The sequence below is a fragment of the Antrostomus carolinensis genome, unplaced genomic scaffold (assembly GCF_000700745.2).
Source record: "Antrostomus carolinensis isolate BGI_N321 unplaced genomic scaffold, ASM70074v2 scaffold4837, whole genome shotgun sequence".
NCBI classification, from domain to species: domain Eukaryota; kingdom Metazoa; phylum Chordata; class Aves; order Caprimulgiformes; family Caprimulgidae; genus Antrostomus; species Antrostomus carolinensis.
The window spans coordinates 29,389-50,101 of NW_010327902.1; the positions used below are offsets into that span (position 1 = coordinate 29,389).

The following is a 20,713-nucleotide window of genomic DNA, read 5'->3' on the forward strand; positions in this document are numbered from 1 at the left end:
CTGAATCCCTTAAATGAAGTGAACTTCACTAGGGCAGAAGGAATCATTTTCAGTTTGGGAAATTAACAGCCTACCTACCACCACCAGAGCCAGCAGTAACTGTAACAGACATGTTAACCCCTGTAAGGGTATAGTTCAGAAATAGCAAATTAATAGGAGAGTCACAATATACAAAGAATCTTGAGCTCTCTGTGCTTTGAAAAATATCACATTATATTAAGTAAAAATGAACCATGCTTTAATTCTAGCAACTACTTTATAAAGTGAAATTATTTTTGAGCTTTTTTTCCACTGATACTGAATTAAGTTCTTCATCCTTTTTTTGTTAAAATTCAAAACTATTCACATATATACACTTTTTTCAGTTAAAACTCAACACTTGAAACAATACAAAAACTACAACAGAAGTGAGGAAATAATATCTTCATGTAACTTTGCTATAATCAGCTTTTAAGATTTAGAAACCATTTTAAGCTTATAGCAGACCACTCTACTGCTGGAAATGTTTTGTTAAAAAATGAAATGTGAGTTGCAATTAAATGGAAACACTGAGTATGGTGTAAGACTTCACATACAATACTTAACTGCAGGTTAAGCAGGTGAGATCAGAGTTATCACCCACGTTTACAAAGAAAAAAATGAAAGGAATTACCAGACTGAAAAACACAGCTGTAGATGAAAGGTCATCATGAAATGAACATTGTAACATCTCTCCACAGACCCTTTCCAGCTCAAGTAGGTAACAAAAACCTTCTTATTTGTCCACATTATTCATACTAACCGCAACCATAAAGTGAATAACCATTCTGATGCTCAGTGTTTACTGCAGAACAACATATTAGTTATGTTTTTCAATGGTAGTATTGTCCACGTTACCCTGGTTTAGTTTTATGGTGGCAAAGAAGGACACATCTTGATCTCTGTCAGATTGCAGGGCTAGAATGGTCTCTTCTGCAGCTTCTAGATGAGGATTGCCAACACTTTTAAAGTAAGCTAGAATAATGGGAGAAAAGGATAATTTTTGTCAAAGACAAAAGAATAAACCCTGGGTGTAAGCAGTGCAGAAATACAGAGAGTGCTAAAAACACCTGGCTCCTTAGAGAAACTACAGCAAGCTAAGGAAGCTGACAGAGAACTAGAAACATGCTGCTGCTTACTCATCTGATCAGGCACCCAAGTATTTTTAAGAGAAATTTTATTTTGCTGAGCCCTCAATAGAAATGTATCAGCAAGTAAGAGCAATCTCAGGAAGGTGCTACTGTACAATGCTTTACAAAACATTCTCCATACTTTATTCTGCAAAAATACAGGAGGGTATATTTCTGTGCATCTTCCTTGAATAATCAGAGATCAGCTGATTTTTTTGAGGGTTTTTTTAAGGAATTGTAATAAAGGACATTGTAGCAGCATACAAAATTATGTTCTTTCCTAGTACAACTGTTAGCTTAAGACTAAAGCAGCAAAGCAAACCATTTCAGAGAAAGGCCTAACACTTCATCTGAAGGACCCCAGAAACGACTCGTTCATTAACACTAATCTTTGAAATCTATAAAAATAATCTAACGTGATGTTTAAGAAAGATCGGTTTGCCACAGACATCACAGACACCAAAAATAACACCCCAGGGGCAGCAGCACTTGCTGTGACCAGAGTGTCACTGCCCTCTAGTGCACGACGCACGACATGGGTCAGAGCAGCCGGGCCAGGCTCGGGCCCTGGATGATCAACTATCCCACGACAGAAAAACCCCTACACTATACATTCCTAAATCGATATTCCTAAATCTGAATTTAAATGCAGTATCCCAGACTACACGGTATAATTCTCCTTTCAGTATAAACAGAACCAAACAGTCTTTTACCAGCTGAGCCAATTCATAGAGAACTGCACTGGGAAAGACAGATTTGGGAGAGGTTAGTTCTGCCAAAGGAAATGAATGACCACACCTTTCTCCAACAGCGTCTGCCTTAGAGCCTTGGCGAGCAGCACCCTTACATTTGGCACAGGATCTGAAGCAAGACTTAAAAGACTGGGGAGTAAGTGTTCAACAAACTGGTCGACAGGCATACATTCTTCTTCTACTACAGCCTACAGAACAAACACAGAACACAAGAAAGCAAGATTCATGTTAAAAATACAGTATTTGCTGCTCCTTTCCAGCTTGTCCTTAATTTGGCCTGACTATTAAAAAAAGACAGTGTTTAATTCTGAACAAATACATCCTATGTTGGTGAAACAAGTACAACCTCTGAAATACCGTTATGAAAACGCACCTTACTGTTCTCAAGTTCATCTGAAGATGACCCGAGAGCAGACAACTTTCTTTCAATTGTACTCTAGGAAATACTGCTCTCTTGCCTGTCATCACCCTTTTGCCTTTCAACATCCAACCCTTGCTTCTCACTGCTAGTGAAGTAAGCTTTTTTGGTTGGGAAGGGGATAAATGAGCAGAAAGAAAGAGCAAAACAGTTCTAGGCATCAAGCATCCATTGGTAGTTTGAAGAGATCTTGTGAACCTTTATCCTGGCATGTCAAAGTATTACAAAACACATCTCCATTTAGGACTTAATACCTGACTTAGCTACTGGGATACCATAAAGTACAAGGGATCAGTTATTTCACCTGGAGACACAGAACAAAGCTTTGAAACTGGATAGCTATACGCTACTACTGAGATTAGACCAACTATGTCACCATCTTTTGTCAACCCAAAAATCACAGAACCCAAAGAATTATTAAAAAAAAAATAATAGAGTCCAAATTTCAGTTTTGCCCACATTGCTGAAAAGCCTCAAACTGGCTCTAAGATAAATGTACACATAGAAATAGAGAGAGAGAACATTCCAACCTGACAAATGAAGGCAAAAGCTTGTCTTCCAACCCACTTGGAGCTGTGTCGAAACCGCACTACAAGTTCATTAATGAAATTTAATCCCAGTGCATTTGCATTGTTTGCGTAGAACTTCTGTAGTATTGCTACAACCTGTGAAGAGAAGGAAGGTGGAAGGGGAAAAGGAGGGGGGAAAAAAGATGAGACTTAACTTGTAGCCCTCAGAAAATGCATAATTTTATTTGAATCCTACAAAGGAAGACCAAAAACTGTATCCAGTGTAATCAGCTGTGCCTGCAGCATGTAATATATTACTGTGCTTATTCTGGAGAAAAGAAAGCATAAGCTTTAAAAAGCTGTTTGTTCAGGTGAAACAAACAAAAAAAATTAAAACAACTTTTAAAATAACACCCCTTTCCATGGTGCCATGAAGAAAAAGAAGTAAAGGAATCTTTCTACTCATTCAGGACATCTATGGTGTGATGGCATTATCATGAAGCTCATAACAAATTAAATCAACTTTGAGGAAAGATCAGTAACTTTTTTTTTCCTCCCAGAACTGGGAGAAGGTCTCCCAAATCTTCTATATCATGGTTTGAATTCAATTGAAAATACATTTATCATTCATATACAACCAACAGAGAAAGATTTTAATATCTGTGGAAGTCTGACAACTCAAAATATTTTATAGACTTTTCATTTCACCTTTTTCCCTATTTTTTACCATGTTTATTGAAACATATCTGTATTCACCCTACTTGTCTGAAAGAAAGCAAAGTGATTTCAGGTATCCCTCTCAAGGATAATTTTCCTCCTCTCCTGCCAGGAAGTGAACTAAATCCCCTACCAGTTTGAAGGAGATCCACCGAACTTCTGAAACTTTATCGGAGCAGAGAGTTAGTGCAATATGTCTTAGGTAGTCATAGACATCATTGGGATTATAGAGTTCCAATATCAGGATCAGCTGCCTGAAACACAAAGGAAGTGATTAACTCTAGCAAGTGCAGCAATAATCTGCTCCAATTGTATCATCTATTAAATATATTTAAGGATTGTTTGGAGCCTCAAAAAAACCCCATGGTTATTATAAAGCACTTGAACAGTTTGTTCTTCTCTCTACTTCGTAAAGGTACACGAATATTGAAGAGGTACATGCTATAATTCATTCAGGAGGCCAAGAGAAACTTTTATCCAGACTAGATATACCAATGAATCAAAATTATCCTAAATAATAACAAAAGCTACAAACAAAAATACAATGAGAAGTTTTTTTGCAACTTCTGACCAATATCCTGTGTGTTCTTGTGAAGTAAAAAAAAAATTAAAAATTACTTTGGTGTAGAAATCTACATTTCAGAAAATGGTTTATATATAGGAACTGCACAGATCTCATTCTAGTCACACCCCTGCCAGTATGTTACTGGCAGCCATGCACAAACCAACCACAAAGTGGCAGCTCTGCACTAGGTGTCAGGATCTGCTGTTAAACATTCTCGCACAGCAGTGAGATGTAGGTTGTTTGCCAAACTACGAAGGGAGAGTAAATCCTCAATAGCCCAACCAAAGCAAAGAGATAAACACAAAGGTCAGATTTTAGCCACAAGCGATGCATACAAACACTTTTTCAGTGCTTCAAATATTAACAGTGCTTGTAGAAAAAGAAGTGTGGGATGTTATTTTATCTCCATCACACATCCAGTCATATGGAAATACCAAATAATTTTTTTAAGAACTGTTTTTTCTTTCATACACAGTAGAAAAGTTACTTTGTACATATATTTCACTGATTTTTACAAGGCAATCTAGAACTGAGTAAGAGCTGAAAGCTCACTGAGTAGTATCTATCAGATTTTCATGTTTCATAAACTGCAAGCAAACCAGATCTCCATGTTGGTATAATCACAGACATTTACATTTCAGTCACACCTGATTACAACACAACTTGCCAAAAAAGCCCCCCCAAAACCAACCAAAAAACCATCCCACCCCCAACAGACAGTGGCTTTTATTTCAGTTCTTTAATAAAGGATGGTTGTCATCTTTTATCTCCTAACTAGAGTGCAGTAGCTTCTGAATGTAGTTATCTATTTCCAAATTAGTAACACAGATTAAAAATCAGAAGTTAACAAAATTACATACTCTGCCAGCTCGTAACGAAACCTCCAGTTCCTGCTGTTATCAGTCACCACAAATTCTTGAAGTTGGTAAAGATACTCTCGCCTTTTGTCTGCATGAAGTAACTAGAGGAAAAACATTACTAGTATAAAACTGATAAAATTCAACACTTGCAGTTCTCTGCTGCAGTACTCTATTCACACCTATGTGCATTTTCCTAATTGAAAGCAAGTGATCATTCCAAAGATGCTTACTGAAAATTGTGCACAACCAGCTGAGTGCCTGGACACACAGGACTGACATCCAAAAAAGCACATTAAGTCATCACTTCTGCCAGGACACCCATCAAAGCACCATCTCTGGGCATAGGACTGAACAACCAAAAACTAAGGATTTGTGTTTATTATGTAGCAGCCCATCAGGATCTGTTCTCTTCTCTCACAGCCCCAAATACAAATTGCTAATGGTCCAACCTTCCACCTGGACTGTAGAAAATACTAATTCCTTTACAACAGCCAGGAGCATTTACAACCACATTTACAAAGGGTTTTCAGTTTTGATGTTTTGTTGGGACATGAGACAGAAGAGAAGTGAGGAACCTTAAAAAAAGCAACAGATACACAAAATGGCAGTATTGCACAAAACTAAGCATGCAATGAGATACTGGTATCTGCACATCTCATTAAAAAACCTCTCAATATCAGAATCCAAAAAAAAAAAATTGTATCTTGAGAAATTAAATTACACTTTCCTACCTTTAGAAAGTCATACAGATGTTTAAGGACACCAATACGCACTTCATCCAGATCTTTCAAGAATCCATTGAAAATTGGCACCAGATCAGCAGCTGTTAGCTGATCCCCCAGAATAACTGCTAGTTCATGTATGGAGAAAGCTAGTGTCCGACGTACCTTCCACTGCAAACAGTTTAAGAGATGAACTAGATTAGGCACCATAACTAAAATAAAGCAGTTTTTGAACTACACCTGTGTGAGGACTGAGAGCAGAAGAAACAGGGCTAGTTACACAGCATTAGAAAAATGTTAATCTTATTTATGAAGTCTGATTTAAATCTTGAATTTTATATTTTTAGCACACATTTAATCCTGTATAAGATGTTGTAACTTCAGTTCAACAAACTCAAAATTCTGATTTATTACTTAAAAACTTTTTTTTTTACCTGTACATCTGAGGCCAGCGTCTCATATGTGTCTTTGAGGCAGTGCCAATTCTGTCTGCCCAGTGTTAAAGCCACCCCAGGAAGGCTATACGCACAGTGTTTGGCTATTTCAGTATCAACAGTCTGGGCTCGAGCTGGGTCAGTCATTGACAAGTACTGGTCTAATAAAGGTTGAGGTATGATATCCTATAGATAGAGACAGTACATCAGCAACACACACTTTAAGATCAGAAAGAAAATATACCTGTTGTGCACCAGTATTCTCTTGCTACCAGCCAGCTAGCAGCAAAACACCAACAGTGGCAAGATGCTCCTTTTGTGGGCTAGCTTTACAAAGTGTAAATGACCCCTATAATTATTTGTCTTCTCATTAAGATACAGTAGTCAGTAATGAACAGTAATTATTACTTCATCAAGTAAAACCAAACTGAAAATTTCTTCTTTGCTCAATACAAACAGTAAATCCAGCGACAAAACTATAGTCAGTGCCTATCCTGGTTGCACAGACTGCCCCTGAAGTACCAAAAAGGCAACAGAATTTTTCTAGCTTTCCAAATTAGAAGAGAATTCTCCTCAAATGCCCAGAGCACTTCACATTCTGCAACTAATCAATTGCAAAAGCTATCACTGTATTAAGGATAAGATGAACTGTATCCAGTATATCGCTGAAGCCGTTAGATGCTATTTTAATCACCTGTAATTTTGACTTGTCATCTTCAAATGGTGGATTATTTTCTTCCTCTTTCTTTAAAAATACACTGGTTCCTCTGTGTTGTTCCTCCGAGTCCTGTAAAAGGACGTACTAGCTAGTGAAATGAGTCAGACTTACTGCTGTTTGGGATATTTCAAAGCATCACACTACAGAACAAAGTAATTCTGATACAGAATAGCCTTTTACAGACAAAGTCTTGTACAGGCAAAGCCTTATTCAGTGTGTTTATACAAGTACAAAAAGACCAGAGTTGTACACTTAGACATACACTATTTAAGACCATAGCAGCAACGAGGGGAACAGTAGTTAGATTTACTTTTTGGAAAAGCAATCTAATTGAACACAATAAACTCAACATTCATACAGATTTGGAGTGGTTACTTTTACTATACTCTTAAATAGTTTTTCTTCTTGGCATGAATTTAAATTATGTTAAACAAAACAGCTTAGCAGTTGCTCCAAGTCAGTCAATATCACGATAAATGCTTTACTTATTTTAGAACATACTGCTGGAAACTCCCAAGCCCACCAAATTATGAAGCACATACTTCTCTCCCAGTATCAGGGAAAAAAAACCAAAACAAAACCAATCAAAAAACCCCAACCGAAATCAAAAAACCCACCTTTGAAAGAATTCAAACTTTCAAGAGACCAAAACCATTAAAAGTTCAGAAGTTCATACAGTATTTTACATTTTTGTTTGTACAGATTTGATGTGCAATTTTTGTTCACAGACAAGGAGAGTTTTTCTTTATAATTCAGAATTGGCTCCAGCAACATTAAATACTGTACAAACAATTATTTTTACTCCTATATAATCAAGAAATAGTAACCAGGAACTGTGTATCTGTCACCACCTGATTCAGCCTCCTGTCTAGAGATAAAAGACTAATTTTAGATTCATTACAGGATGAGGCAAGAATGTACTTGGTACATTTCATCTGAAAAAAAAAAACCAACCCAAAAACCAAAACTCCAAACATACAAGACTACTGCAAAAATTTAACTCTTAGGTAATTTGTGTGCAAGTTTATTTAAGTCTTTATTTTTCTTTTTTTAATTAAAGTAAGTAGCCTGTGATACTTACGGTGTAGCAATGTTCAAAGGCTTAAGATCAGAAGTGGGTCAACTATGCCAGGGCTACGTGAACACACGCAGTACTAAAGCAGGTAAGAATTCATTTCAGACATGGAGCACAATGCATACTTACTGTGCTTTTCAGTATACTGGTGGTAGACTGGTCACTGATGTTATTCTGGGAGGCAGGGGATGACAGAGTGTCCTCCTCTACTTGGTCACAGGTAGTATCTGAAACAGGTGCTTCATCTGAAATAGTTTTGTTCTGAAGTTTGCTTTCTTCCATTTTTTTGGTCTCACAGTCACCAACAGAATCAAACTGAGCAGCTCTGAGAGCAGCAGACAACACTTGGACCTGAGCTGTATAAAGCAAGAGAACACTATTTAGTCTCCTTTCCACATTTAAAAGCATTAAACTTATAATTAGTTAAATGTGAAAAGATAAAAAGAAAACCATACTCAGCTGCACAGAAATGGTATATTAGCAAACATTTGCTCTTAGAAAGGAAAGGCCCATTACTCTACCACAAAGCCTTCACATAAATTAAGAGCAATGATTTGGATGTGTTAACATTTTCAGCTGTCTACCATTTTCTGCTACTGAAAGGTATTTCTAATAATCCCCTGTAGTGAGGTATCACAGCATACTGGCTGACCTCCCCTTCTTCATACTGTCAAACATTTTAATACAAATTCTTTTGTTATATTATGCCATTGATTCAACTGCCTGGAAAAGGCACCAATGTGCATTTAAAACACTGCTGAGAAAAATTTTATCCAGAGGAAGGAATTAGTCAAACAATCTCTGAACTGTTTTGCAGAAGCAGATAGAAAACAAGAGGTCATATATACTACTGTAACACCAATAAAGTTCAGACAAATGTTTGCACATTATGCTACATTGCTGCTAAAAGCCTGAAGTTACTAGGAGTTCAGGATGCAGAAACTTTGAGATAGCTGTATCTGCAAAAGCCTACAGCAAGTATTCTTAAGATGAAACATTAGAGCATATTTTAAAGATGAATAGTATTAGAATACTTTGGAAATAAGGGAAATGGACAACTTCAAAAGGTAGAAGAATGGATTACAGACATATTTATGAGTGTTTTAGCAGTTAGAGCTGGAGGAAAACAAAACCTAACATCCACATCTCCTTATTCTGAGAAAGGAAGCAAGACTCTTCGGCTAAAGGGGGGGCAGAAATCTTCATTGTTCTCCCCCATACCTCTCCAAACCCCTCATTTCTCACTGTATAGCTGCCAAGCTAACATCTCTCCATTTGCTAGTTCTACATAACGGGGCTTTTACTCTCTTCCTTTTCAAAACTGATTTACACCTTTTTTTCCTCCTTTTATTTGTTCATTTCATTTTCCACTTTTTCTTTTTACTCCTTTAAATTTTATTTTTTTCACCACTTCCTCTTCTAAATCTTTCCCTTTTTTTTCTGATCCTTTGCCTCTCACATGTGAGGAATTTTTCATTTTCCTGGTACCTTTCCAAATGGCTATGGGGAGCCACCTAAATATGCTATCAGTTGGCTTACTGCTCACTACTACTAGAGCATGGAATCCAGATGGTGCTGCAGCTATGACTTTGCATGCAGAGAAGAGAAAAATAAACAGGCAGATGAAAACTGTTAATTCACTTAGCGGAACAAGAAACCGAGTTGACTATGGATGACAGGTTGTCAAGAGGGATTTGGCCCAGGAAACACATATGCACCCCACTCTCAGGCTATTATCACTTCAATATGTTCATCAGCAGGCTCGTATGGGGAGGCTAAGGAAAAATGACTTGAAATTAGGGCCATTCTCACTCAACCAAATATTAGACTAATTCAGCTGATAACAGATAGCTCTTTCCCAAAATAAAACCACAGTACTCAGTTACAGTACTTAAAAACAGTTTTAACAAATTTCAACAAGCTTTTTTCCCTTTTGTAGTTCGAACCAATTTATTTCAAGCAAACAGGAGCTGGGAACACTTCCCTGGCTATTCTAAAAATAACTCTGAGCTGGTGTTAAAGGTTGTTGAGTAACTTTCTACTATAATTTACTACTCAAGGAAGTCTCATCACCTTATGAATACCAAAGCCAATTAAAATGCAGCTGAGGGTTTTGTAAAGGCCAGGAGAAAATCTGCTCAGAGAAAACATGATTTTACTATTACAGAGTCTCACCTTGAACGTCTGGATCATCTATGTGTTCCTGTAAGGTTTCTAGAACTTTTTTTATTTCAGTACTAGCAACACAGTTACTACATGGTATAGAGGAGCTATCTTTGTGCTTTTCAGTCTTGAACTGAAGCAACTCCAGATCCTGACTTATATCAGGCAGAGGAGGGCGCCAGTATAGAAAAGTACTAAACACGTCCTCAGTAGACTGCAGCCTTGAGTTTGTTCCAGGAAAACTGCTGTCCTTAGTGACTTCTGTGACACCAGCAGCAACTTTGTCACCCTGAGGCAATCGAGACACATCTTCTCCGGGATTGGTACAACAATCTGAACTTTCTTCCCGTGTATCTTTATTTAGGTTCTCAACTGAGAGCTTTGTATTAACTTCAGCTGAAGTCTCTTCAGTTGATGATTCTGGTTTGATTTCCATTGGTTGTTCTGAACTGGTAACAGACACACACAGTTATCCAAATAAAACTTGAAGTACTCTGTAACAACAGTTTTCAGTGAAATGCTTCATAAAAGACAGCATCAACTAGAGAAGTTTATGTTCTCTGAAGAAAGACAGAATTCATGTTACCACTATGCTTCACTTCACCAGTTTTCCCCTTACCCTCCTGTGCATTTTTCAATAAAGTGGCTACAACTCAAATAGACACGTATGATCTCACTCTTCATGCTTTTTCTGAAACTATATCTCAAGTTGACATTTTTAGCCCTGAAGAGCAACACAAAGAATTATCTTCTTTCTTCTCCCTTCCACTACATCACATCTTTCTCATGATTTTACCTGGACAACGTAGCATTTGTACTGGAGGACTTTAGAGTTATATTGTTGCTTGGCTGACAGGAACTGGAATTCACATCTTGCATTGATGGTCGGATACTCAGTGTCCCATCTTCTCGAATGTAAAGACCAGCACTTGAAGGGTTTGCAAAGGTAGAGATAAATGGGCCAAGAGACTGAAAAGCAGCCTGACGAACCTGTGATAGTATAAAGACAATAGGAAGAATTCATGCAACTCCCACAGAGTTAATGCTGAAAAATAAAAGTTTGGTTCCATTTTTTAGTAAGAACCAATTGGTTCTTACTAGAACAGCTTCATTTAATACCAAATATATCCAATTATCAATTACCAAATAAGTGACAACTAAGCAAAAGGTGTTAGAATATTAATCACGTATCTACAATTATTGTAAGGAAGCTTCTAAACAGTTATAAATTTGTAGGACATCACTGTCTACACCAACTAATATCTTTAACACAAGCAACCTATTCTCAGAAGAGTGCTTACACTTATTTTAAAAAAAAAAAGATAGAAATTCTAAGTAGTAAAAGAGAGAGGAAAAAACAAGATGCTATCTTATTAGAGGAGATGAGATTTTAGTAAATTAGACTAACCTCAGCAAATTTAGTTTAGAGAACTTTTACAGCACACTTCTGAGTTGCCCATTATTTATGTACAATCTGCCTGGGAAGATGCACCAATTAGAGTTACTTACCCATCTGCAAGTGTCACTAATAAGACTGATAAACAGTGGGGATAATTTGCTTCTACGAACTTCTGGGGATGTGGTGTAAGACACTGCCATAAAGCATTCAGCACAAGCTTTTCTCATTCCCCAAACACTATCAGAACAGAGTTCAAAGAACTTGGGAATCTGCCAAAAATAAGCAAAACCAGGACTAATTAATTAAAGACTAAACAAGGACTATAGCAACTTGTTACCAAGGTATTTGTTTGGAAACTGGAGACAATGATAACTCAGAAGACAATTAAATAACTGAAGAACAGAAGAAACAGGGACAGGTGAAAAGCATATATCAGTTGAAGAAATTGGAAAAACTATCTGTCACCCATCCTATTTCATTAGAATTTTATGTATAACTATATGCACTAGGGAAGAATAGAAAAAATGATTAATGGTCTATTTTCCCTGAAATTGTGACTTGACTGATCATCTAGTTCAGAGGAGAAAAGAAAAAAAAAAAGTCAGTAATTCTAAAGAGCACACTCATGTGTGCATATAAATATATGCTGTCAATTACATTTCTAAAAATGTTTTTCAAAACAAGAACTTTGCATTTCTATTCATCCCCAGTTTTGTGATATAATTGCAACCAAAGCCTCAGCCAAATCAATTTAAAAAAATGCAGACACACTGATTAATTTACAGAGAAGACAATGAAAGAACTCATTATTAAACCTTTTGAAGTAAGAGATACCCATCTTGTAAATAGATTTTAATTTTTACATACCAGCAGTCTTTCTGTGGCTTCTTGCCCAACTGCATTACAAATGTCACCAAAATTAGCTGCACAAATCTAAGAAATAAAAAAAGTCATGAATAATATTCTGGCTCTTTCAAGACCATTAGTTTTATTATGAACTTCACCATGCATTATTTATCCTGTGTAACAACTGCACGTGTTTGACTATTCAAATTTCAGCCATGTAACTACATCCTGTAATATTAACTCACCCTGAACAAAGACTCATTAGAGCAAGTTTCCATGAGCCATATGCCTCTGAAATCAATAGTAATAAAGGTTTCTGCATGAAGAGCATCAGCTACTTCAGTAATCACTAAAAGTGACAATAAGCCTACTTGAAAATTTAAATTACTCTGAACAGCAGCTGTCTAAACTAAAGCAGACTAAAATATGATACAAGGGTCAGGACTTAGGTGTACTGACAGAACTATCTTTGCTATGGCTGAGACTGGCTTAAGTACTTTGCTGAAGCAAAGTTTAATCAAGGTCTCAAGTTCATGCCATTTACAGTACATTACAAATGCTATAATTAAGGCAAGTGGGACATTCTCTCTTGCTGGAAATAGACATTGTCAAAATCTGAAATCAATTAAGATAAGACCATGTTAATATACTATTTACCAATTCTATATGCTTATTTAGAAGGCTATAACACCTGGTTGTGCAAGACTATTTAATATGCAAGATCAGTTTAACTGCTACACCAAAGCTATTCCCCAAGGACTGGTACCTGTTTCTTTACTGAACTACAGAAACCATAACCATATTAATTAATTAAAACTGCTCTTACAGACTTTTGAAGTTCATCACCTAAAGTTATGACTAAATTATTCAGGAAGGCATTTGAAAAGCAACACACAAATTAATTTTTGAGTGGTTTAGGGTTGAAAACACACCAACCTTTCGGACTTGAAACAATTTCCCATCACTGCACAGTTCACAGAAACGAGGAAGCAGCATGTGCTCAACTGTTGTTCTGCTCAACATAGAAGCCATTTTACAGATTATCTAAACATCAAAAAGGGGATATATGTAAGGGAAGTTTGTAAGCATGGTCAAATACTCCTCCTAAAAATTACCTCTGCGAGCAAGAGAGCAACTACCATCAAATAGATTTAATTGCTACACACTGTGTTTTCATACACCTGTTTTCTGTGAAGCACAACTATAGTTTTTATTTTAAAGTAACTCTACACCACGTTACCCAAACATAACATTTCTGCATGTATTTTTTTTTAAATCCAGTTAAATACTTTTATTATATAAATGCATTTGTAAGGTGTTTTACAACGTGGCATACACTGATACTTTGTATGGAGAAGACAAAAGGTCCATTGCACTAACCAGCACACAAAATCACAATCTTTAAGCATATTAGAAATATCTCAAGCTTAAGCATGCAAATAAGCCCCTTGGTTTTAACAGGGCTGTTCAGATACTTAAAAACAAACAACTACAGTCCCAGCTCTTTACAGGCCCAGACAACATGATAAAATAAAGTTTGCCACACAACAGGAGAGAAAAGGGAGAGTAAGACAAACCAGTTACATATGTGAGCTAATGCACACTTCACAGGAATCATCCTCAGAAATTCTAGGAGTTAACTTCACAGCATAAGTAAAGAAAGTTAGTAATGTGCTTATTTATCTAGCTTTCTCTGAGGAACCTCAATTTCAACTACTACTGCAAACCATGTTTCTGCTGCAAAAATCACGTGCTTTAGATTGTACATTTTCTTTCAGCTCCCACTTTCAGGGGTAACTTGCTGTAATTCTTGTATTTGCAACAGTAAAAACAAAGGGGCTCCCACATACCTTTCTACTCAACTGTTATGCCTGCAGCACCAGGAGTTTAATGCTTACACTTGTGTTGTCAGATTAACAGTACTCATCTTTCTATTTTTATTTTTCAAAAATTAACAAAGCTTTCTAGCTCCACAAAAATAAATGAAATGAAATTACACACCAGCATTTTTCTGTGGAGTCAATCGATTTATTGAAAGTGACAGGGAATGTTTTTGTTTTGTTTGGGGTTTGGGTTTTTTGTTTTTTTTTCAAAAATGCTTATGAATTTAGATCAGATCATCATTCACACTTTTATAACATTACTGTGAAACCTGGTAGAACAAATGTAAAGAAACTGCTGGGGAACATAACAATTAACTTTAAAATGCAGTTGGTTCTTGGAAGCCTTGTTTTAATACTTGTTATTTGGCTACCATTTTGACAATCATTTAGCATCCTGAAGTATAAATATGGTCTCTTTAAACCTGATCTTTTCAAAAATTCAGAATAAAAAAAAGATTTTTTGTGTTAAATTATGAAATCAAGTAAGTTAATGAATAGACACAAAAGGTTTGATTGCTTATTTTATTTAATATCAGCACTATTCCTGGACCTCATATTAATTAGTGTTATAAATGAAAAGGAGAGGTAGTTCTTGTTAATACTCCATTCAAGTACTCAACACATCATCAATCAACTATAGGAAAAAGCCTCTCATCATTTTGGGAAAATAACTTCCATTGTGATACTTAACATTTTTAAGCATACAGTAACAAATCTTGTTCCCAATTACTGTACTGTATAGCTCAACTCTCAAGAGCACTATTTCAAAAAGACTCCTCAAGCACTTCATTGACACAGAAGCCCAGATTTCTTCATCACATAAAAAGTACAGGACCTAGAGAAAGCTCACCCAAAGTACCTCTACACGTAGCCAAAGGTGTTAATAAACAGAACTCAGTACCACAGTTCTGAGGACAGCCTTGCTTTCTTCTTGAATTCAGTAAGATAATTTTTAACCTCTCAGTATGGTGCATCAGTTTCTGACCCTGTTCAAATTCTTTGTAAATTCACATTGTTTCAGTGGTGCTCAACGCTACAAATCAGTAAGAAACCCACAGTTTCAAGCTTAACAGCTCAGCGCACTTAAGCTTCAGCTGTATCACAACAGTGGGTTTCAGTTCACAGAGTGACTAACAAATAAAGAGGGAATAAACCAAACTGATATAGTAATGATATAGAAAATTCAATTATTCATGCAAAGCTCTCAGGACACTAAGAATGCAAGTACAATTTTTATTTTCTAGGTTTTATGCTCATGAAAATCCCACATAAAGTTGTTACATTCTAGAAGAGCTTTATAGCAGCACTGCTAAAAGATAAGAAGACAAGAGTGATTAAAAAAGAAAACGATATCAGATTTCTTCCACATTCACTTACATTCACAGCTTCCACCTTGTACTCATCATCACTGTCAGGAGCAGAGAGGTCCAACAGAATTGGACACACCTTATTTTCAATGTCACTCTGAGCAACAAGATCTTGTTCTAGCAGTATAAGCAGTGCTTCTTGACCTGCCTTTCTAACCTATTAATATGAACAAACAAAACAAAAATGTATATCATTAAAGACAATATTTACTGACATAAGAACCACAAGACATGCTTTCAATGAACACACAGGTTAAAAAACAAACAAATGAAAAAATTCTCAGTTTTAACATCATAAGGAATTAGTAATAAATAGTAAAGTTGAATAGAAACATTATATTTCATCAAATCCTGGGAAGAAGCCAAAAGATGAAGTAGATGACAGTACTTGTAAGTCATGGCTCCTGTAACAGACACCATCAACACGCTGCTAGGTAAATCCTGTAAGGTTCCAATTGTCACCTCCCTAGCAAAGTGTGCTGGAACCAATAAACACAAAGGGCTACATAAAAGCTAGATATCAATCAAAGGTGGAATTTCACCGTATTTCTTCCTCATGCCTGAAATTCACTGAACCACACAGAATTTTTCAATGATTCACCACATGGAGTCTGTTTTTCCTACCTGATTGTTAACATCTGTGAGGTATCTCACTACTATGGGCATCAAGTACTCAAAAAACGCTGTTGGGAATCTTGGTCGACTTTCTTGTAGAAAAATGGCAATAGGAGGTATTTGTTCCATCAGCTCTGTACGTACAGTTGGTTCTAGTAATAAAAAGAAAGTAAAAACAACATCAGTAAATGAAGAAATTAAGATCAAGTACCTTAAGAAAAAAGTAGCATTTTGTTTGTTTAATGTTTTCCCAACAGAGGAAAATGAAAATACTCAAAACATAAGGAATATCACCACTGACACTGCCCTTTCTTAAAGGAAAGCTGATTAAATAGAACAGCCTAACATACATCATCACAGCCCAGAGGCTTGGGATCAGTTCCCTAAAAAAATCAGATAAAATAAGAGCACCAGCTAGAAAACCCAATCACCATGAATGTGTGCACTTGAAGCATTAAAACACACAACTGTTCTGTGCCACTTACACCACACATTCAGATCTAATGAATTCCTTGAAAAATATTACTTTGGGCCTTATACTAAGTAAGGGCCTTTCATTTATGCACCTACCATACAAAATACTTCAAAAGCAAAATTTTTTAAAAAGTATCTTGTTCTTACTGATAGATATTGCTGTTAGATTAGTTTCTTTAGTTCACTGATGGCCTTCTGAAAATCAAGTTATTGCCTTCTATATTGCAGCTTATATAAAATAACTTACAAAAATTAAAAAAAAAAACAAAAAACTTTCAAACCTGCATCTTCAGAGAGTCTGACTACTATTTCCATTACAGTCAGGAAGTCTTCTTCATTATTACTGAAATCTCGAAAGACATCCAAAAGACCTCTGGCAATAATTTGCCTGTGGAGTGAAAAACATATTAATTGCCTTAATATCTTGCTGACAACATGTAGATGGGATGCAAGGGGAACTTATCAAATGCAAATGGGCACCTTAAAAAAAGATCAAGCTCTTCTCTGAACATTCAGACATACCAGTCACACAGTTTCTCCATGTCCCAACAAAACAAAGACGGAGTCAAGAGATCTTATTCAGACAGTCAAGAATAAAAACCTCTTTTTATGGAAATGTTATACAAAAGTTATTCAAACAAAAATAATATTAGGTACATGCTTAGGAGAATAATAACAGAAGTAGTGACACCTTAATATCCACAACACTAACAGACTCAGTTATCACCAAGTGTAGCTGTTGTACCCTTACCTGTTAAATATGTTATCACTGAAGGCATATTTTTCTAGACGTGCCAGTGGAGATAAATTATCCTGTCCAGGAATATCCAAGAATGCTGTTATCCTCATGCTATCACAGTCAGGTCCATAATCTTCAAACCCAACTTGAAAGAGAACAAAGGTAAAAAAAAATAAAAATTTTTTTAAAAAAATCACAGAGTCAGCAAGAGATGTTATAGCACAAAATACACTATATACCAGTAAGTCTATTTCTTTTCAGAGCTACACTTCAAAGAAGTATCTGTACATGACTGGAAATGGCTTACAAAAACTTCTTAAGTTGTACCTAATGAAGTCAAGAGCAACACTTGCATATAGACCCATAAATTCAAGCTCTGAAATTTAATTAATTTCAACCATCATAAATCCTTCGCTTTTAACACATTTTACTTTGCATTTTGAGTGGACTAACCACATGCACTATGAGTGAAGGGGGCTCAGCTGACAAAACTGCACACCACAAACTGACAGACACATTCAAAAGGAAAACAAGCCCCATTAAAAGAAACTGAAATTTCAACAGTGACAGAAAATCTCAAATTGTATTGATTTAAAACAGCAAATTCTTGGGTCTGTTTCAAAGTTATCAAGGTACATTTTTCTCACTGTAGTTACTGAGTCCTATACACCTAAACCAGACTGATAGCTTTGGGAAAAACAACTTTACCCTACTTGCAGACACACTGGGCGCTTTCTGCTGCAGACCCATCAACTACAGACATTCCCAAGCAAACCTACTCTTTTCTAAATCTTTCTTGCATTTGCTGCTTGAGACTTTTAACCAAATATTACCATACCAACTGCTAAAATTTGCCCCACCAAGTCTTACAGTCACCTAATCCAGTAACATTCACTTGATTACAGGTAAAAAGTAAGACTCTGAAAAGGAGAGGGAATAGGATAACTTTGCTGCTATTTTTTTTTTTAAATCCTTCATCCTCAAAACAAAGCCAGTTAAATAACCTGCCAGCAATACAAATTCTCTCATTTCAGCAATGGAACCAGTAAAGAAAGCACAAAAGTGGTATGAGCTTCTGCTCATCTTAAAGGAAAGTCTGTATTGTTTCATAATGCACTCTGAAACTGCCAGTGGGTTAAATTATATGTATATATAATTCCACACTTTCAGATATAACAATTTCTTCAGGATTGAAGTGGCTGCACCTTAATCAAGATAATTAAGCTTCAGCTCTACCCTCACTCTTACTTTACCAATTTTATATTGCAGACACTCTTCCCTACAGAATCCCTTAATGTGAGATCTAGCACAATGAACTTTGGCTCTAAACTACATTAATACTCACTATAAATCACTTTTTATATTAAAGAAATCCTCTATTATTGAGAGGTACCAAGCCTCAGCTTTCTTCCTACAGAAAAATTCCCATTTCAAATGTAAAACTCTGTTTTCCAATTATCTAGCAAAAGCCAAAACATCCTCAGAAATACAGCTTATTTAGAGAAGAAATTATCTGAACATCCTTGGAGCAAAATGTTATTATTAATTATTGCTATTATTAATTACAGCTTACGGCAAAACTTTCTTTATCTGAATATTTTTATTAACTTCATGACTAAGCTAGAGTTTTACCTACAAGTATCAAACTTCTTAATCTACTTACCAGACAAATCCAGTCCCAACAGAACAACCAAAGACTGAACACTAATGGAGAACAAACCCTTAACTCCTGGCCACGGTCAGCCCTGGTTCAAGGCCAGGACCCGTAACAGAACACTACAGGAAGTTTGCGTTTATTTCTGCTGCTTGCACTTTACACACTCACCAAACTGAACTCAAATGACATATTAGTTTTGGGTTTTCTTACCACAGAGAGAAGAAAATTGGAAATGGAACTGAGAGTGCTTCACAAATACCCAATCAATTCAAATAGCTAAGCATGCAGTAGCACTATCAAGGGTTTTGCTTGGGTTTTTTTTGTGTGTGTGGGTTTGTTGTGGGTTTTTTTTTTTAATTAGGGCACAGAAAGATATTTTCAACTCTTAAAAAAAGTACTACAGCAACAACTGTTGCAGCTCTTCTGCTAGAGGAACTCACTGCAAAACAGTCTTTAAATCAGCACATTGAAATGTATCAAAGTACACACGACACTAATTTTTTTTGCTACCTACTAGTGAAATGCAGAAACTTCACAGATCAAGAGCAACAACACTCAAGAGCAGCAACCAACAAAATCCTACAGAACGACGACCTCCTGTCCGCAGAGGCGATGTCCCTGCGCATCTTTCCAGAGGAATACTTTAGATCTCACTTGTATTCCAACATTTCCCCTGGTGTTCCTGAATTCCTTCTTCTTTAATTAGCTTATTTATACTAGATTAGGCAGGGAAAAATATCCATCTCTTACACATTTTCCCAGTGCTATTAAACAATAATGGTTTTGCAGTAAACAAATAATCTCTCAAGAAACAAATTCAAGTATCAGTTTTCATTTTTTTTAATAGAAAACTCAATCCAGCATCCAAAGTGAAACCACTCCGCATATACAGCTGCTTTCTAAAGCAATACAAGTTCATATTATAGTTATTGGTCAAAGATTTATCTCCTTCAGCAACACCTCTCGCCAAGCTGTCTGATAGGTGTTCCGCTCTAATCCTGTAACCAAGCTCTGGAGTATACTGGCTTGAGGCGGAGCTGTTGCCTGGTCTAGGAGCCAGGACATGGTATTTAACCTCAAACCACCGGCTTGTACCAGCCAGCTGAAGCACAACAGCGGTTTTTTCTCTTATTCCCGCTCCCGAGGTGCACACGCAGCCACCGCAGCCCCGTCCTGCCGAGAGCCTGTGCCGTAGGGATGCAGGAACAGAACACAGGGCGTCCTTAGCAGCCTCTACAGCATTTAAAGGTCTCACTCATTTGAGCCACCACAGCCAGGAAATCGCTCAGCTACTCCAGGCTAATTACCACCGACAACAACAGCGGAGCTCATGCCCTAAACCACCGCCGGCCGGACCCGCTGTCCTCTCCCAGAGACTCGTCCCGGGCCATGGTGGAAGGTGCTGTTTGCCCTGAACCCCAGAGTTCAGCGGCCATTCGAAACACCGAGGATGGGCTCTCGAAGGCCGGTTTCCAGACACCACCCCGGGCCTGCCTCCCCCCTGTGGGTCCTCCTTCCTCGGCGGGACGGCTGCTGCCCTCCAAACCCCGCTTCCAGAGGCTGCCCGTGCTTCGGCGGCTCGACCCCTCAGCCAGCACCGAAAGGCTCACGGCACAGGGCAGGTGAGGCGAGGGCCCCCGCTGAGGGAGGGA

General features: G+C 37.0%; 1 protein-coding gene across 1 annotated transcript; it reads right to left on the reverse strand.

Moving 5' to 3' along the window:
* Positions 1-717: 717 nt before the first annotated feature.
* On the reverse strand, positions 718-17,543 carry LOC104528124 (serine/threonine-protein phosphatase 4 regulatory subunit 1). Its single transcript, XM_010172038.1, has 18 exons — positions 17,417-17,543; positions 16,947-17,053; positions 16,201-16,343; positions 15,587-15,733; positions 13,263-13,370; positions 12,348-12,413; positions 11,591-11,749; positions 10,878-11,071; positions 10,094-10,530; positions 8,048-8,274; positions 6,820-6,912; positions 6,126-6,311; positions 5,701-5,862; positions 4,970-5,070; positions 3,678-3,798; positions 2,849-2,983; positions 1,947-2,088; positions 718-993 (listed from the first exon to the last, which is right to left on the reverse strand). Exons 1-18 carry the CDS (start codon positions 17,512-17,514, stop codon positions 839-841), a joined length of 2,781 nt encoding a protein of 926 aa, XP_010170340.1. The 5' UTR covers positions 17,515-17,543; the 3' UTR covers positions 718-838.
* Positions 17,544-20,713: the final 3,170 nt, after the last annotated feature.

Bases quoted from the DNA above. Each gene is read 5' to 3' on its own strand.
- LOC104528124 (XM_010172038.1), bottom strand. From the start codon at position 17,514: ATGAGGATAACAGCATTCTTGGATATTCCTGGACAGGATAATTTATCT. The intron at 8,275-10,093 runs GTGAGACTCTGT...TGCTTTATACAG, and splicing joins AGATGATCCAGACGTTCAAG to CTCAGGTCCAAGTGTTGTCT. The intron at 6,312-6,819 runs GTGATTAAAATA...CTCTATCTATAG, and splicing joins ATGACAAGTCAAAATTACAG to GATATCATACCTCAACCTTT.